We start from the raw sequence: 18430 nt of genomic DNA on the forward strand, positions 1-18430 counted from the left end.
TAACACCATTACTGCTATTCTGTATTTACCTCTGGGGAAAGTTGAGTCTTTTTGTTAAATCTATAGAAATCAATGTCTAACTTATGTAACTGTTGTTCAGGCCTCCAATATAATGAATGGGTGGTTTATGATTTCTAGAACAATGAGAAGTAGAGGAAAAAAGAATTCTGGTATTTTCCTTTTTATAGGGAAACACGTTACATCAGGTTCTTCATTATTTAGAAAAGTTTTTTTATTTTTTGAGAAAATCTTCAGGCAGTTTGCTGTGACTGAAAATAAAGTTGTAGAGAGAAAAATTGTATTCTATGAATACTTTCATGTTTCAACCTGTGTCCCATTGAAAGTTTAGCCTATAGTCTGCTCTTTTTCTATTGATTTTGCTGGTAGTGCTGTGTTCCTCCTTCTTCGGTAGATTTTGTGACGACTATAGTCAGTTATTGGTTTAAAGTGTGTGTGTGTGTGTGTTTTACCCATTGTACCTAAATGATGATCCAGACCCAGTAGTAGTCTTTGTTGACTGGCCTTTTGTTCCTTAAAAGCACACACTCTTCTTTCCTTTGTTGTAATTTTATTTTTTTAACAACAATTTTTAAAAGCCCTGTTTGTGAGTTATTGGATTGATGGACTTAGCCATATCCAGCCTTTCGCTTTTGTCTCCGTGTATCATACCACATTTTGATGTGTGGAAGTGATTGCATACTGTCTGTTTTGTGTCTGTGAGACAGGGATTAACCTTCCTGCCCCCATTCAATTTCCTTTCTAGGTCCAACTGGCCCACCTTCAACACTCCCTCTAAGCACCCAGACCTCTAGTGGCAGCTCCACCCTATCCAAGAAGAGGCCTCCTCCCCCACCACCCGGACACAAGAGAACCCTATCCGACCCTCCCAGCCCACTACCTCATGGGCCCCCAAACAAAGGCGCAGTTCCTTGGGGTAAGTTATCCTAAAGTCAGGGCCATCACTGCCTGGGGCCAGGCAGTGTGTGGGGCTCCACTGGGAAGGGGACAGTTAGCACCTTCAGAAAGTGTACCAAAATGCACACCTCCAGGATGAGGGCTTGGATACACATGAATATGATTATACCTGGCTCTTAAGGCCAGGGAACATTTTGAAAAATATCTAGGGCCACTAAAACCTATTAATAGTAATAAGGTGCTGAGCATTTCCTATATCACATGGCAATCATAATAGCGGCTCCGGGAGGTAGGTATTGTCAGTCTCATTTATAGGTGAAGAAACAAAGGCTCAGGGAAGCAAAGTAATCCACTTTCCTCACAATGTCCAGAATGGTTTTCTTATAAAATATAAATCAGAGCATCGTCACTGTTCTCTTTAACACCCTATAAAGATTTCCTGTTGAGCTTCAGATAAATGCAAATTCCTTTCACCAAGGGCTTAGGGGGCCCTGCATGATCTCGCTCCTATCTCCCAGCCCCTTTCATGCGGCTCCGCGCTCGCCGCTGGCCTTCTTTGCCTTCTTAGATACGCCATCCTCTGCCTCCTGAGGGCCCTTCCACTCCCTGGAACCCTGTCATGCTCTGTGAAAGGCTGGCTGCCTTTCATCCTTCAGTTCTCCGCTTGCATGTTTGTCTCCCTGACCCTCCTCTCTAAAGGAGCTTCCTCCCTGCCCATTTCCTCCCAAGCACTTTGTCACAATTGAGAAATAACTCGATTTATGTCTCTCTGCCCCACGAGAATGTAAGCTCCATGACAGTGGGACCTTGTCCATCTAGTTCTCACCTGTGTTTACTAGAATCGTGCCTGGCACGTGGTGAATATTGTCATTACTTAAATATGAATAAACTTATCCAGAGTCAGCTAGTTTAATCACTTCAGTGACATTGACTGCAAAGGACAGGTTCCTGTCTATAAGGGACATAATTCCCATCTTTACTACTAGCCTGCTAGCAATTTAGGGGTCACCCCATTGCCCAGCAGAGTCCTGGTCCATGATGGGCGCAGAGAGAAGCTTTGCTGAATGAATGTGTTAATTTGTGTGTCTCACCTCCTCCCACCATTGTTTCATTGTGATTTTCTTCTTTTTTATTTTTAATGGTGCTTATGTGTTCAGCATAATGCTTTTGGAGGCCTCCTCAAAAGCCTATATCAAGTGTTGTGAGTGTTTGAGTTTTAGGGAAAAGCCATACTATCCACTTGCAGATTGGCACACCTGTTCATCCTCTGGTGCAGGTGCCCCGCATGTGTGTTTGTGGACATGTCTGTGTGTTAAGCCATTCATTCTCTGACTCTGCTTGCTTATTTGGGGCACTTACTAAGACCATTGCTTGGGCCTTCTCAATCCATGTACTCATGATCTAATGAAGGACACATGTGGGTAAACAATTACAGTACATGTCTTTACTGTCAGAATAGACATGTTACCTAAATACTGTGGAAATGCTGGAAAATTGAGTGTCAGACTTTGTGGGAAAGCCAGGGAAGGTTTACAGAGGAGGAGACATTTAAGATTGCTGTTAACGAACTAGTTCCCAGGATGAACAAGCCAGGCAAGAACAATCAAGGTGTGCAGGCACAAATGCACACAAACACTAAGGATGTCCTTGACATTTTCAGAGATTGCATTCCATGGCCTTCCAAATCCCCCTATTTTGACAAAAAGGACTTTCTCCAAATAACATTCCATTGAAAGTCACAAATTTGCTATACAGACTTTCATGCCACAAATAACAAATTAAACTTCTTTCCAACTTCCTCTAAATTTTAATCCTCTTATTTAATTGGTTTTATTTCTGTGTAAAGTTTACTTCTGTGTAAAGTACCTGTATTCATGTTATATAGACTGAAACATTCCACAAATAAATTTACCACACTTCTGTTTTCTAACTTGAAAGTCATCATATTTTTAGATATCTTTTACTTCATTCAAGTAGGGCTAGCATGTGGCCATTTTCCCCCCAGTGTTGATGGACCAGGGAGCATTTTTCGCTAAGAAACAAAGTTGTTACCAATTTATAAGAGCTAGGAGCATTAGAGCCTTTCCGGGATGTGGGCACTGAGCCACCTGCCAGTTTCTCACCAGCTGAGAGCCTCTCACCTACAACCAGGCTTGAAGAACAAAAATCAGAATCAATCCTTGACAAAAGTAACAATTCTTTATGTGTCATAGACTTTGGTAGTCACTCACAAACAACCCCAGTGTTAGCTCTGGAATTACCAAGGTGCACACACAAGCAGCTGGACTTCTCTTCAGGCAGGTTAAAGTTGCCCTGATCCTGGTATTTGTAGTCTGTGTTGTGTGATCACTGCTTGGTTCATACTCCCTGACTCATGCTGACATTGTATCCCAGAAGCCAAAGACGGGCCAGACTGGTCATCAGTGATGCACATAGGGGATCAGCATCCTAGGTAACATTGCTCTCTCATGCCTGCAGCTTCCCTGGATGCACCCAGGGAATGGGTGCATCTTTCCAGTGCTCTTGTGTTCCCCTAACCCTCCATCTCACCTCAGCCCTTAAAGATCAGGGCCTTTGGACTGTCAGATCAGGAGGAGGCAGTAGAGGAGCAGCCATTTAGCTCTCCCCAGGCCTCCTGGCTGCCTCCAAACAGGACATGTCTGCCATATTGAGGTCTAGCAAGTTCCCCAAAATTCCACTCTTTCCCCTCAGATCCAAGCCTTTACTTACAGTATGCCCTCAACCTACAATATTCTTCCCTTTATTCCTTCGTGTTAATGCTTAGTCATCTTTCAAGATCTGCTGTCCTGGCACCTGCCTAAAAGGCCTTCCCCAGTCTGACCCGCATCCCCCAGCCCAACTCCTTGTCCATCTGGCATAGGGTATCACAGTGGTTCTGTTTCCTGGCCTGTCGTTACCAGTACAGGGACTCCTTATGAGGAGGGACATGTGCTGTTTCTCTCAGCAGAGCAGAGTGCTCTAATGCAGACTCAGTGTCATACTGACTGGTTTCCGATTCTGTCTCTACCACGTGGTAGCCCTGTGGCTTTCCGCAAGTACCTTTGGATGGTTCAGCACCTCAGTTTCTCCAACTATGATATGAGGCTAGTAATAGTACCTGTATTATACATGGGGTTATCATGAAGGTTAAACGAGAAAGACACATAAAGAACAGCTAGAACGTAGAAAGCACTCAGTAAATGTTAGCTACTGTTACCATTGTTCTCAGCCTAGCATTTTGCCGGATGGCTAGATGATAGAAACCTGTATCAGTTTCCTTAGGCTACTACAACACATACAGCAAATGTGGTGTCTTAAAACAATAGAAATTTATTCTCCCAGTTCTAGAGGCTAGAAATCTAAAATCCAGCAGGGCTTTGCTCCTTCCACAGGGTCTATGGAAAGAATCTGCTCCTTGCCTCTCTCAGCTTCCGGTGGCTTCAGATGTCCTTGGACTGTGGCTGCACAATTCCAGTGTCAGCCTCCATGGTCATCTTGCCTCTCACTGCCTTCTCTCTGTGAGCTCAAAACTCCGCTTTGCCTCGATCTTACAGAGATACATGTAATTGTATTTAGAGCACACCTGAATTTCCTGTGTTAATCTTCTCATCTCAAGATCCTTAATTACATTTGCAAAGACCTTTTCCTAATAAGGTCCGATTTACAAGTTCCAGAGATTAGGACTTGGTATCTTTGGCCATTTTTCAGCCTACCACAGCTTGCCCTCTGTCCCCTAAAGATTCACATCCAACCCACATGCAAAATATATTCACCCCATCCCAACATCCCCAAAAGTTTTCAACCCCCTATCCTGGCCCTTGTTTCTAGTCTTCAGAGAAGATACCAGCTGTTGTGTAACTGCCAGACATATTCCTCCTCTTCCCGCTGTGCCTAGGATTTCCTCCTTCACATTCACAGGGGAGATTGTGGTTATTGTCAGCAACTCTCTAATCTTTATTTAATGTAAGGAAAGCAATTGGGGTGAACCCCTCGATCTAAAGAATCGAGTTTGTGAAGTAGGCAAGACTAGAGGCCTGCTGCCAGCGTGTGTGTCCCCTCAGCCCCAATCTGTGTGTGGGCCACCTGTTCACACCACTTCTCTGGTACACCGGACAGTCTCACTAGCCAGCCGCGGAGCAGCATTGTCGTCACTCCCATGACCTGCCTACAGCACAGCAGCTTCTTTCCTTCGCTGGAGCAAGTTTCTACCTGTCAAGTTCTGAAGCTTCTCCCACCACATTCCTGTTTCTGGTCTTAGGGGCACCTCTGGCGTTCAGCTTGTTTGCAGACTATCTATGCCTGACAGGTCCTGGCTCCACTGACAATCACACTTTTCTCTCTGCCAGTTATTAGCCCTGCCCAATCCTCCATGCTGGTCTTTCAGAAGTGGACTGGGCAGGGGAAATAAGCAAGGCAGTTGACGTTGAGACATCGGTGAGAATGAGGGCCAGAAATTGCAACTTTCAGTGCATCTGCTTCACAGAAGGCCACACTTCCTTCATTACAAAGGCTCTGTCTTCCCCCCTCTCAAATTCCATTTCATGCCTTTATGAATTCTCAATACAGGTTTATGGCTCATAAGAAAAAAAGAAAATGACAATTCCTCATTATTTAGAATCTTCAGATAAAAATCTATGAGTGTGATATTTTACAAGGTTAACACGTGTAAGGGCCCTCACACAGTGCTGGGCACTGTGTTAAGCACTTTGCATGTATTAACTTATCTAGTTCTTAACCACAGTTACAGAGCAGAAAATGCTATTACTTTGACTTTAAGGTCACAGATGCAGAAAGGTTAAGTAACTTGCCTCATTTCTAACAGTATGTGGGGGTCCAGAACTCATCTCCAGCCTGTGTGGCCGAGAGCCAGCACTCCTCACACTCTCCACCTGATGCTCCGTGCTCTTGAAAGGCAGGCGAGTAAGCCGCTGGTGGTTCCTCCTCGTAGCAGTGGTTTCTGTACCCATGGTGCTGACATGGGGAGAAGATGATCCACTTAGCACAAGTAGCCCAGCGAGCCCCACATGCTCCCCAGCTACCGCCTCGTCCACCTGCAGCATGGCACCCTGGTGTGTGGTTCCAGCTCTGCCCAGGCAGGCAGGGCCACTCCACTTTTTCCCTGCCAGAACCATGATGTCCACAGTGCCCAAAATAGCGCCAGCATCATGTTACCAAAGTCCCGCTTCTGTGACGAATTCAGCCATCTGTCTCAGGAGACTTCTGAGGCAAGCTGTTGATAACAAACAGATAGCCCTGTGGGTAGATTCGAATTTTGGGAGGACTTTATGATTTTTGAGGTGACATTTCATTAAACCTCCTCCTTTTTAAATAACCTACTTTATAAAAGATCAACTCATATTTTAAGACAATTTAAATAAGGAAATGAGAACAAAGGAAGAATAAAAGTAGCAAAGTAAGATGGAGTCCAGGAGTGTGATTTCTTCACAAAATGCATGCCGTAGCGTCACATACAGTGGCTGGAAGATTTGACCCTAAGGGTCTTACAGGCAAGAGCAAAAAAATATATAATCACTAGTCATCTAGTTCATGGTGGCCATGAGATTAATCCTGTCATCACACTTGAGATTCTTGTAATTACTACCTGAGAGCAATTTCCCTTAGGATCTCCATCCTTTGGCATTTAAAGAAGTGTCTGCAGTGCACATGTTGGGAAGCTATAACGTGTACAGAATGAACGTTCCAGAAGCCTAAGTTCTGATCCAAGTTCAGCCAGTCCCTGGCTAAGTTACCTATGGGAATCACATTTACCTTTGACCACTGGGACTTAAAATTGTGTAGGTATTTTTTTTTTTAATATACAGAGCAGATAATGGATGAAAAAATCCTACCACAAGTTCATTCACTTCTCATATTTCAAGGCCAGAAATTCTAGGTAAAAAGGCTCAACATTTGGAATGTCTGACCCAAGGCATACACATTTACTTATTTGAAGTAGCATTGGCTTATAAAAGAGCCTGTGGACAGAAATTTCTTTATTTTTTCTTTTTCTGGGATTCTCCAATATGTTTTCATGTCTGCTTCTTCTCTTGCCCCCAACTCCATTTTGCACACAGTGCTGGACATCATAATGGCTACTGCCATTTGTAGATTGTTTGCATGTACCAGGTGCCATGCACTTGTTCATACATTATCGTATTTAGCTATCACTGTCATCCTGTAAGACAGGGACTGGCACTGTCCCCAGTTTACTGATGATGAAATGAAGGACAGAGAAGTCAAAAGACTTGGCAAAAGATCACAAATCCAGGAACTTCAAAACTGGATTTAAACTCATTTCCGACTCCAGGGGTCATACACTAGTTCACTATTCCAGAAGACCCTTGGAGCCTCCAAACTATTCACTAAGCCAATGTCCTCCTCTTTCCACAGACTCTTGGCTGCAGCTTCTAAGCTGTAAAAAGTGACCAAGAGTCTTGACCACAGTTTCTTTCATTGCTTGCCCAACATGTGTCTCCAGCTCTCTCTTACTCAAGTCTGTATGATATACCAAGGTCCTTTTTCTTTTTTCTTTGTACTTTTTTAGAGATGGGGTCTCACTGTGTTGCCCAGGCTGGTCTCGAACTCCTGGCCTCAAGTAGTACCCCTGCCTCAGCCTCCCGAGTAGCTGGGATTATAGTCTTAAGCCACTGTGCCTAACATCAAGGTCCTTTTTCTAAATTGCACGGAGAAAGAAAAAAGGATTGAGCTGCTTCCATATTTTTGCTCCTCATTCTCCTCTTTTCAGTACTATCTTATTTTCAGAAGTTTTTCTAAACCACATTTTTCTTCTCAGGCACAGCAGGTAGTCTTTTCCTAGCTATGAGAGGGATAGGATTCTTGTCAGCTGGACGCCTACCCACCCAGGTGTGTGGGCTGCAAAGTTGATGAGTCAGTACTCTTGGTCCTTTCTTTTTTCAGCAGAGACTCACTGACTGATTTGTGCCAGACATTGTGCTAGAAAGTGGGGTTACCAAGATGTGGAAGACAGAGTCCCTATCTTTGAGGTGCCACTAGTAAATCAGCATCATTTCTGTTGCATTCCATCAAAGAGCTATGAATAATAATAATGTCATTTATATCATGCTTCCTGGGGACCACACTATGCCCCACACGCCATAGCTTATTTCTTGTAATGCTCATACCCATCTAGTGTAGCAGGTTACTGTGGTTATTCTCATTTTATAGATGAGGGAATTGAGACTTAACAGAACAAGCAGTGTCATCCAAACTCACACCCCCTGGTCAGTGAAACAGCTGGAATTCAAAACCAGGCTTGTCTGGCTCCACAGTCTATACCCTTAAGCACTCCTCACAAGAAGTTGGTCACAAGGGGGTGGTCAGGTCAGCTAGGGAAGAATTCTCACAAAGTGAATTTGGAAATGTCCTTTGATGGTTGTATAGGAATTCAAAGAGTGAGGGGGTCGGGCATTGCAGGGGAAACGCACAGAAGGGGCAAAGTTACAGACACATGAAAACACACAGTGTCTTTGGAGAATGGAGACTGACTTTGAGTGGCCAGAGAGGAAGGTTAAATGAGGACTGTGGACACTCGGGCCTGTGGATATCAGGCAGCAGCCCCTGACACGATGACTCATCTGTGAATGAACACAGCAGAGCCAGGGGGCTTTTGCAGCCCTCTTGGTCTCAAGTTCACTGATGCATAGCTCATGCAAACTGGGTTCATGATTCCTTGTTCAGAATGTTTTCTACCTGGAAAGGGAATTAACAGATGCAACAGTTTATTCCCCAAACACAGAACTTTCTTTGACATTTTTATTGTTATGGCTCATTTAATTCTGAAAGTGTAAGATTTGATATCCAGCCCTGGACACTGAGCGTTGAGCACAGTGCTAGAAAGAAATGCTTCCCTTGAAATAACAGGTCAGAGAATTTCGTAAGAGTTACCAAAGAAGTCCTCAAATACTAAATTATAGGCTCATGGAAATACATTGATGGTTAGGAGTATCTTATTAAAATGAAACAGAACTAAATTTGAAAGTGTTTGGTTCCGGTAATGCCGGTTTAACTTGTTTCTTGTATCAGTGTTACAGAACATTCTGTCCAAGAGATCTAGTCTTAGCGCTCTGCTAGCCTCAGCCTCCCGGAGGTGCAGTAGGACTGGGTAGGGATAGAGTGTGGGAGTTCAGAGGACAAACCCTGGACGAGGGCTGCCAGCACTGTGTCCTAGCTCTGACCCTTTACGCAGCTACTTGACCTTGGACAATTGACTTTCCTTCTCTGTGTTTCTTCGTATATAAAATGAAAGGTGATTATATTATGTATCTCATGTTCATAATTACTACGAGTACTTAGCACAATACCTTGCTCATAATAAGTGCTTAATAAATGGTTGTTGCGCTTATTAATGTTACTATTGGGTGGGGCATCATAATGGGTAATGAAGAGCACATGGATTTGTCGTCAGGACTCCTAGGTACACCGTCTACCCATGGGGCCTGCAGCTAGCTACTCATGCACTTAGCCTCACTTCATTTACTTTAAAAAGGAAGTAATGATGCCAGTCTCATCTTGTGAGGAAGGATGACTGGGTGGATATAAAAGCATGTGGGCGACTGTTGGTGCTGTTGGGCAGATATCATTAATATGTAGTGAGGATTAGTTCAGTTCTTTTTTCACCCCTGTCCTCTTCATCTACCCTCGTGTTTCTGAGCCACCTGGCCCAGCCCCTTCCCAGTACCACCTGGGCAGCATTATAGATGTCTAGGCAGGGGAGAAAGGATCTGCTGAAGGAAGAGAACACTTGGAATTTCCAAAGCGGTCATTGGAAGAGAGAACAAGGAGATGAATTGGAGCCCCAGAGACAGTGCGTCCTGCAGCTCTCGAGGATTCTTCCCGGGTGCCTGGCAGCTTGGGGCCCCAGCACTGCCCTATGCTCCTCCCACAGTAGAATGGGTCACAGAAGAGCCCACTTTTATTCTAACCAGTTTTTGGACCATCTCCTGGACAAAGCACACTTACCTCCACCTGTGTGCCTCTGGTTTTGCTACTCCCCCACTAGCAGTTCTTCTCCTCTAAGGTGCCGGGATCTCCTCAGAAAGCATTGCCTGCCCCTCTTACCAGTTAGCTCTCAGACAGTTTCCTCTTCATTTCACAGCAACCAATGTTCGTGTCATTCCTCACTATTATTATAGTTCCTACGTGTAAGTCTCACAGGCAAGACCATAAACTCTGTGAGAGCAGTGACAATTTGCTTTTGTGCCTCCTGCTCTGCATTTATGCCTTGCATATAGTAGATGCTTAATAAATGTTAATGATGAATGATGAATCAGGTGACTCAGGGCCTTGCCCAGCAGATGACCAGTTATCACCACATACTCACAACTTGTGAGTTGTGTGTTTCTTCTGAGTCTGGATACTAGGAGGTAGTCTCCTAGCATGGTGAACTTGAAATTTTATGCCTTTCCCTACTGTTAAACTGAGGACAAGATCTAGAGCCATTGGGAACATCCTATGATCTTTGAGGCCTTTCAAGGGAGCAGGTTGCTCACCTCTCTGTTTAACTGACTAGCAGTTAAACATAATCAGAGCCCAAAACAGTGCTTAATTTTACTTTATTTTGTGTTAATGCCAGAAACGCATACTGTTCTAGCTTGGGTCTTTTAAAGCCTTTCTGGAACCTGAGCGATGCCTGTCTGTGTGCCAAACTCATATATCCCCATATTGCATTTCCTTGTCTGAGGAGTCAGTATGCACCTTTTCACATTCAGTTTTCCTTTGTAGGTAACGATGTGGGTCCATCTTCAAGTAAGACCGCAAACAAGTTTGAGGGACTGTCTCAGCAGTCAAGGTAAGCCATCTTAGCGCGTCCTCTCTCCTACTGGGCTCGTAGATGCAATGGACAGAACTATAGAAATGGGTTTTCCCAGCTTTCCCGGGGCCACTCAGAGTGTAGTCAGCCACCTGGGGCTGCTCGTGATGAGAAACTGAATGTCCACTCTCGGTGTCACGTGCGTCTCGTTGCTGCGCCATCACAGACAGTTCTAGGTCTGCAGACCGTGTTTCTGAGCAGCACAGCTCTCCGTCGAGTTCACAGCAGGGAGCTAACCTCATTTCCCTGATGGTCACAGGGTCATGCAATGGTCTTTAATAAAATTCCTGTCAGAATAAGTTTTTATTTTTGATGTTTTCATTAAGTAATTTTTTGTTACTTTTCCTCTTAAATCCTTTTTCAGACTTGAGAATGAAAAGATACTCTTCAGGGAAATCTGATTGCCCAGAGATTTTTCAAACATAAAAATGTGACTCCCTTCAAGTTCTCTGTAAGATTGTTTTTAGGCTGAACCGAAAGCAGTGTTCCTTTCTCCCCTCCTTTCGCTGAAATGGGATACTTTGGGAGATCTTCTGCAGGCAGTATTTATCCAGCCCTACCCCAAAGGGTTTTCTCTAGAGGTGCCATCCGAGAAAAGGACACAAAGAACCACTTCCAGACCCGAACCTCAGGGAGAAAGAGTCAGCTGCTACATTGAGAGTTGCTTTCCAGAGTTTCTCAAAGATGAAAGAACAAAACCTCATTTATGTTAATACCGCTGTCTTACTTAATCTTTTAACCCTGTGAGATAGGCCCCATTACTGTTATCCTCAGTTTACAGATGGGGAAACCAAGGCCTGGCAAGGTTCAGTGATGGACGCAGATGTCCGAGCTGGCTCCCCAGACCTCATGCTCCGTGCCACTTCCTGACCCCATGCCCTGCCTTCCATTCCTCACTCCATCCTCCTTGACTTCTGCTTTGAGGGACCCTGTAAAACCAAAGTTCCAGTGGTTATCTTCCCAAGTGGGGAGAGTTTCAGGCACTCAGAAAGCACTCACAAAATGTTTTTAAACCAAATCAAGCTGATCATAAACCAGAGCCATTTGGTGACTCATTGAGTTTTCAGTCCCCTCCCCCACGTCCGTGCACACACACACACGACCACCAGCAGGAGCAGCCTCGTATTCGCCTCCAGTAGGAAGAGCCCCAGGTCCAAGCACAAGCAATGTTGATACAGGGGATTCTGTATAAGAAACGTTTGAACGTAGACCTTGGCCTTAGTAACGTGGCCAGGAATGACCATCATGCTCACACCAGTCGTGGGCGGCTGTGCTTCCCTGAGACGATGCTGAGGCAGGACACACCAAAAAAACACTCCAAAAATGTTAGAAGCAAAGCCGTCTCATGTTTGCTGTTTCTCATTTAGTAGCAGCTTTATCTCAACAATATTATTCTCTAGTTGCCCAGAGGTGGAAGAATTTCAAGTGAGCTGAAGAAAGAGCAGTTAAGATCAAGGTGTTTGGCCAGACGCGGTGGCTCACGCCTGTAATCCTAGCTCTCTGGGAGGCCGAGGCAGGCGGATTGTTTGAGCTCAGGAGTTCGAAACCAGCCTGAGCAAGAGCGAGACCCTGTCTTTACTAAAATTAGAAAGAAATTAATTGGACAACTAAAAATATATAGAAAAAATTAGCCGGACATGGTGGCGCATGCCTGTAGTCCCAGCTACTCGGGAGGCTGAGGCAGTAGGATTGCTTGAGCCCAGGAGTTTGAGGTTGCTGTGAGCTAGGATGATGCCACGGCACTCTAGCCCGGGCAACACAGTGAGACTCTGTCTCAAAAAAAAAAAAAAAAGATCAAGGTGTTTGAGGGCCAGGACTGAGAAGGAAACACATACATTTCATAATCTGTCTTTGACTCTTTTTTGTTTGTTTTGGTTGGTTGGTTTGACTTTTCTTTTTATTTTAAATGCCGTTAGGATAGAAATAAGAAAAAGAAGCCAAGTCTTAGGACATCAGAGGACAGAAGGGGAGAAATGAGATAATAAAAGGGGTTTGTGGCAGATGCAGCTCAGGCACTTGGCTGCTCCTGCCTTTCGGGCATGGAGTCCTCTTGGCGTCCTCTGAGAATCACTGTAGCCTCTTGTTGAAGAAAAACAGTGGCTTCTATCTGGTAGCCTCCACCTATAGCACTGGCATTTCGGTTGGGGGCGGGTTAACATTTGATGATTCAGATAACATGGTATGGACTTCTATTCCGGGGAGTTGGGCATTTTTCCTTCATTTTTGTGTCCTCCAAAAGGGGGAAAAGGCCAGGGGAAGCCTGGAGGCCCGAGAACCGAGCTATTTACTTTGCTGGAGTGGAGGAAGTGAGGGCTCTGGAGGCGAGCAGGGCTAGGGCTGACTTTCCACTCCCACCTCTGACCAGCGCGGACCTTCTGGCAGCCACTGACCCTCACTCACTTCAGTCTCCCCACCTGGCACCGGGGATGGTGAGAGCTGCTTTGTGGGACCTCGTGTGATGAGTTAAGTCTGTGTTCTGCACTGAGGTCACGACGTAGAGCGCTCCAGTGCCTTCGTAAACATTATTACCTCCGGGAAAAAGCTTTGAAATGGAGGAGTTTGGCTTTATCATTAAGACGGCCTTTTTTTTTTTTTCCGCCCTTTCACTGTGCCTCCCCAGCCCAGCAAATTGAAATATGGCAAATAAACTATAATGTTTTATTAAAGAAATTTGGAGTGGATGTTTTAGATAATTCTGTATATGCCTTTTATTTCCTTGAATAATATATCACTACTGATATTCTAGCACTTCTAGATCCTAAATAATTCTTGTTTATTAATCAGCACCAGTTCTGCAAAGACTGCCCTTGGCCCGAGAGTTCTTCCTAAACTACCTCAGAAAGGTAAGATTTCTCCTTTTCACATTCACATGTAATTAAAGTATCACTGCACACTCCAAGGGGATAGGGGTCTTTGTCCCTCATTGATCTATCCCAAATACCTGGAGCAGCACCTAGCATGTAGTAGATGCCCAATAAGTATTTGTTAAATGAAGAAAAGTATCTATAAACCCAAATTCGGGGATTAGCAAAACACCATACTTTTCCCCAAAAAATAATACTTTTATAGAAGACACATAAATGTAATCCCAGGTACTATTCTTTCTCCTTTTATAAACATAATCAGAGAGCCCTGGGAACCTGTTCCAGCTCTACCATTTACTAGCTGTGTGGCCTTGGGCCAGTGACTTAGTAACTTCACTAACCCTCAGATTCCTCATCCATAAAATGGAGGAAATAATACCTACTTTGTAAGGTTTCGTAAGGACAAAATGAAGTCATGATTCAGAAAGTCCCTCGCAAGTGGGTGGCAAAGGAATCCTTCGTTGGGATGGCATCTGTCGTGTAGAGCAGAGATACCCATGCTCTGCGAGGCACAAGAAAGCAGTGTCTGTAAATGTTGCTTCTTTGCCAAGCAAAGACACTCAGCTCTTTGACCAAGTCTTTTTTAATCCTGACCCGGCTTTTCATTTGTAAAACCAAAATTTCAGTTTTCTTATTACAAAACAATTGACAGTGCCGCCTTTCTTTTGTTACGATGCCTTTCCTTTAGAGTTGCACAACACCTTTAGAAGTGCAGGTTCATTCCATCCCCACATATGCCTTCAGGGCCCCCTCAGATACAGACAGAGTTTCAGGGGAGCTCAGGGCTGCTCTGTGGATTTTTGGTGTTGGCAGCAAGACTTGTGACCTCAGTCCAGGCTCTGGTGCCTAGTTGGAGGAGAAGTCAAGCTAGGGGTTGGTGTTGGAAAGTTGAAATTCACCACTCTCCAAGGTTCTTCAGTCAAGTGACACATTGGGAAGAGCGCTGCCTGGTCGTCCAGGCTCCTGTGTAGTAAGATGAGGGGAGTCCCAGATGGCTGCCGATTCATTCTCCATAGAACAGAAAGGAAGGCTTCCCCTGGGTTCACTGAGTCTTTATCCAGGGTTGGTTTTTGCTGTGCTTTTTATTTTTAAACACTGCCCAAGGCCTGTCCTGATCTCACAGGAGTTTGAGACAAGTTGCCCAGGCAGTCTGCCCTGATTCCACCCCATGTCGCTCACATTGTCCCCACCTTTCCAGCCCACTTCCTCTAGCACCCAAAACCCAGCTGCTGCCACCTCTTCCCTGTGTTCATTCCCTTCGTGCCCTCCCTCCCCTCCCAACCCAGCATCAGTCTACTCCTGAAATCACTCGCACCCTGCTGTGCTGGACTCTGCCACTCCACTGGCTCCTGTGCCTGGGCCTGATGGCTAGAGGTGGCCGGGAGAGGCACAGGCAGGATGGTGGCTCTACTCATGACCACTGGCCTCGCAGTCGTCTGGCACCGACCCTAGTGCAGGTGCCCACCGCCTGCCCCCGACTCCTCCACATGGTCCCTCTTCTCTTCAGGAGGACTTGGCTTCTATTTGCCCAGCAAGTTAGCACATAAGTCCTACCTGCCTGCATGTGGCACCTGTGGTCCTAAGGTAGACCCTTTCCCCTCCTAACCCCCCAGTGACAGCATGCCAGCAACTGTCCATGGCCTGCTGCGTCACTGTTCTCCCTGAACCCTCCCATCAGAGGGCAGTTGTGCTGTCAGAGTGCCCGTCTGGACCCACGTCCTTCCCACACCACCCCCTTGCTCTACTCCCATTCTTTATCTTTGTGTATGTGTGTTTTTACTATTTGAAATTTCTCATAATAAGCATGTACAGAAATACTGAAAAGACTCAGAACAGTGTAGTGCAGCCTCCTCCTCCACAACCAGATACTCATGGCCCATCTCCACAATTACCAGTTTGTGCCTGATCTTGTTCCATCTCGTTCCTGGCCCACCCATCCCCAGTAATTCTGTAGCAAATCCCAGGTATCATGTCATTTTATACACATGCAGTCCCATTACCACATCTAAAATTTGTATCACATCTAAAATATCTAAAATGCCTTAATGTCATCAAATTCCAAGTGTTAAATTTCCAGTTGTCTCACAATTTTTTTTTAAACAAATTATTTGAATAAGGAACAAAATAGACACATTACAGTTGATTGATTCATCTCCTAAGTTTCTTAGGCTAATGGTTTCCCTGTATCTCTCTCCTTTTATTTGTTGAAGAAACTGGGTTATTTGTGCTGTAGGTTTTCCCAGTCTAGATTTTGCTCATTACAGCCCCGTATGTTTGTTCGTTTAACATGTTCCTCTGTTCTCTGTGTTTCCTGTTAATTGGAAGTTGGATCCAGAGACCTGATCAGATACAAGTTCAGGCTTTGGCAAAACCATTTTGTAGGTGGTAGTATGTTCTACCCAGAGGTACACACACACCGTCTGATTGACTCTCTTCGTGTGAAGCTCGCAGCTGTCAGTGCTCAAAGCCAAGATCCATTCACCCACCCTCTCCAAATCCCTCCACAAGGCCATTGGCCAGTGGTCAGTCCGAGCCCTTGTCTTTCTTGGCCCATCTGCAGCTTTTGCACAGTTGATTGCTCTCTCCTCCCTGACGTACTTTGCACTTGGCTTCGGGACACCACCCTGTTCATTCTGACTGCGCTGACAGTCCTTTCTCCACCTCTTCTGCTGCTTTCTCCCCATCTCAACCTCTGAGTGTTGGGGTGCCACAGGTCCTGGTCATGAACTGCTTCTCTTCTGCATCTGCCCTCACTCCCTAAGTGATCCAGACAGTCTCATAGCTTTAAAACCATCTGGAAAGCGCCACACTGATATCTCCAGTAGAAGTATCCCTCCATAATCTGAACTCACAAACAACAGCCTGTTTGGCCTCGCCACTCATAGGCTTCTCAACCTCAAAACTTGCATATAGACTCCTGATACCCTCCAGACTTGTTCCTGCTGCAGTGTTCCCATCTGTTTCCAGGTGTTCAGGCCTTAAAACCTCAGAGAGATGCTTAATTCCTCCCCTTCTCACACAGCCCACAACTAGTGTTTCCACAAATGCTGTTGGTTTTCCTTTTGATACATATTTAAAACCCAGTCATTTCTCCCCATGTGCACCACTGTCACCCAGGTCCAAGTGACCATCATCTCTTATCAGGACTATCGGAGCCTCCTACCTGGTCTGCCTGTAGTCTTCCACGCTGCCCCTGCAGTCTGTTCTTAGCAGAGCAGCAAGACTGATCCATGTTCAGTCACTCCTCTGTCCCAGGCCGTCCAGTGGTTCCCTGTCTCACCCAGAATAAAAGCAAAGTCCGTATGGTAGCCTCCAGGGCCTTCTGTGATCTGAACCCTTCCGCCTATGTGACCTCTGATCTGCCTCTGGCCTCTCTGGGTATTTCACTGTAACAACCCCACTGGCCTCCTGCTTCTCTGTAAAGATCCCAAACACGTTCCTAGCTCAGGGTTTTACATTTGCTCTTCCCTCTGCCACCAACCTGAACCATTTCTTCCCGCTACCACCTAGCAACACAGCTGGTGTTCTGGCCCCCTGCACATTTTTGTTCAGCTCTCACCATGTCAGAGAGGGCTTCCCTGACCACGCTGTTTGGTAGCCTGCTCTCCCTCTCACACACACCCTTTCTCCCTTCCCCTGCTTTACATACACTCACCCTCTGACATACTCCGTGTGTACTTGTCATCCTCTCGCCAAAATCTGAGCTCCCAGAAGACAGGAACCTGCTCTGTTCTGTCTGTTGCTGTGTTTCAAGTGCCTGGAACAGTGTCGGGCACAAGCATGTGCCCAGCAAATAGTGGTGGAATGGTCACCCTTTTCCTGTCAGTCTGAACTACTCTTAGGCTAGGGGTTGGCCACCCATTACTCACTTTGTGACTTGGGGAGGCTCCGCAGCTTTCCTCAGTGTCTCCACTTGGAAAATAAGGATGATGGTGATATCCATGTGGCAGGGCTATTAGGAAGATAAAGCAACATAAGGAAGCAGGTCTCAGGAAGGCCGCCCTCCTCTCCTCTGCTCTGTGGTTCCCTCTCTCGCCTGCCCAGCATTGAGTCTTCTGGGCTGGTGTGCTCTGAGGTCCTAGCCAGCCTCCTCTTCTCCCCTTGAAGGCCAGTACCAACAGCCAGGTTGTTACACCAAAGCCAGCAGTGGCAGAGAGGGTGTGGGACAGAGCCAGGATACGTGACGCTGGGCGTAGCATGGCCCTGCACCGTATTTCATGCTAATGGTGGTGATAATGCAGCTTTGATTTGAGATTATAAATGCCTCTTATGGCCAGAGGCCCACTGTCCCACTCCCTTTTTCTCACGTGCAACTAGCAGGGGGACCAACATCGATTGAGAGCCTGCTACAAATCAAGCACATGCATATTTTCATCTGATATAATCACATCCACCCCCTTATGAAGTAAATAGTATTTTCTGCATTTTTTTTACATGAGAAAACTGAGGCTCAGTAGGTTAAGAAACTTGCTCCAGTTCACAGGTTTATTTAGCCAAAGAGCAGCGAAGATGGGATGTTTGTGTAAGTCTTTACTCCTAAAGCCAACACGAGACTTCCTTTTCTGTTAATGCATTCCACCTGTACTTACTGAGCAGCTTCTCTGCTGCAGGCAGTGTGCCAGTGCTGGGGTAAAGCGGTGAAGAAGCCTGTGCCCGCAAGGCACTCTCTGTCGGGGGGACGCCATTACAGGCAGACATAAGTCACAAGAAATACAGGAGACGGTGATGCTCAGGGGAGAGACTGCAGCCCAGCCTGGAGCTCCTTGCTCACCCGACGCTGGAACCTGCAGGGCTGTGGCAGTAAATGACTGTCATCCACTCA

General features: G+C 45.7%; 1 protein-coding gene across 1 annotated transcript in view; it reads left to right on the forward strand.

The window, feature by feature from the left end:
- Positions 1–18430, forward strand: part of ASAP1 (ArfGAP with SH3 domain, ankyrin repeat and PH domain 1) — a gene marked incomplete at its 5' end in the record, with an annotated part of 142742 nt that overhangs the window by 114707 nt on the left and 9605 nt on the right. The window contains 3 exons of the mRNA XM_012645496.1: positions 764–934; positions 10657–10723; positions 13529–13587. Of these exons, the coding sequence (XP_012500950.1) occupies positions 764–934; positions 10657–10723; positions 13529–13587 (297 nt within the window). The remainder of the gene's footprint in view (positions 1–763; positions 935–10656; positions 10724–13528; positions 13588–18430) is intronic.

The sequence above is a fragment of the Propithecus coquereli genome, unplaced genomic scaffold, assembly GCF_000956105.1.
Source record: "Propithecus coquereli isolate 6110/MARCELLA unplaced genomic scaffold, Pcoq_1.0 Scaffold234, whole genome shotgun sequence".
Lineage (NCBI taxonomy): Eukaryota > Metazoa > Chordata > Mammalia > Primates > Indriidae > Propithecus > Propithecus coquereli.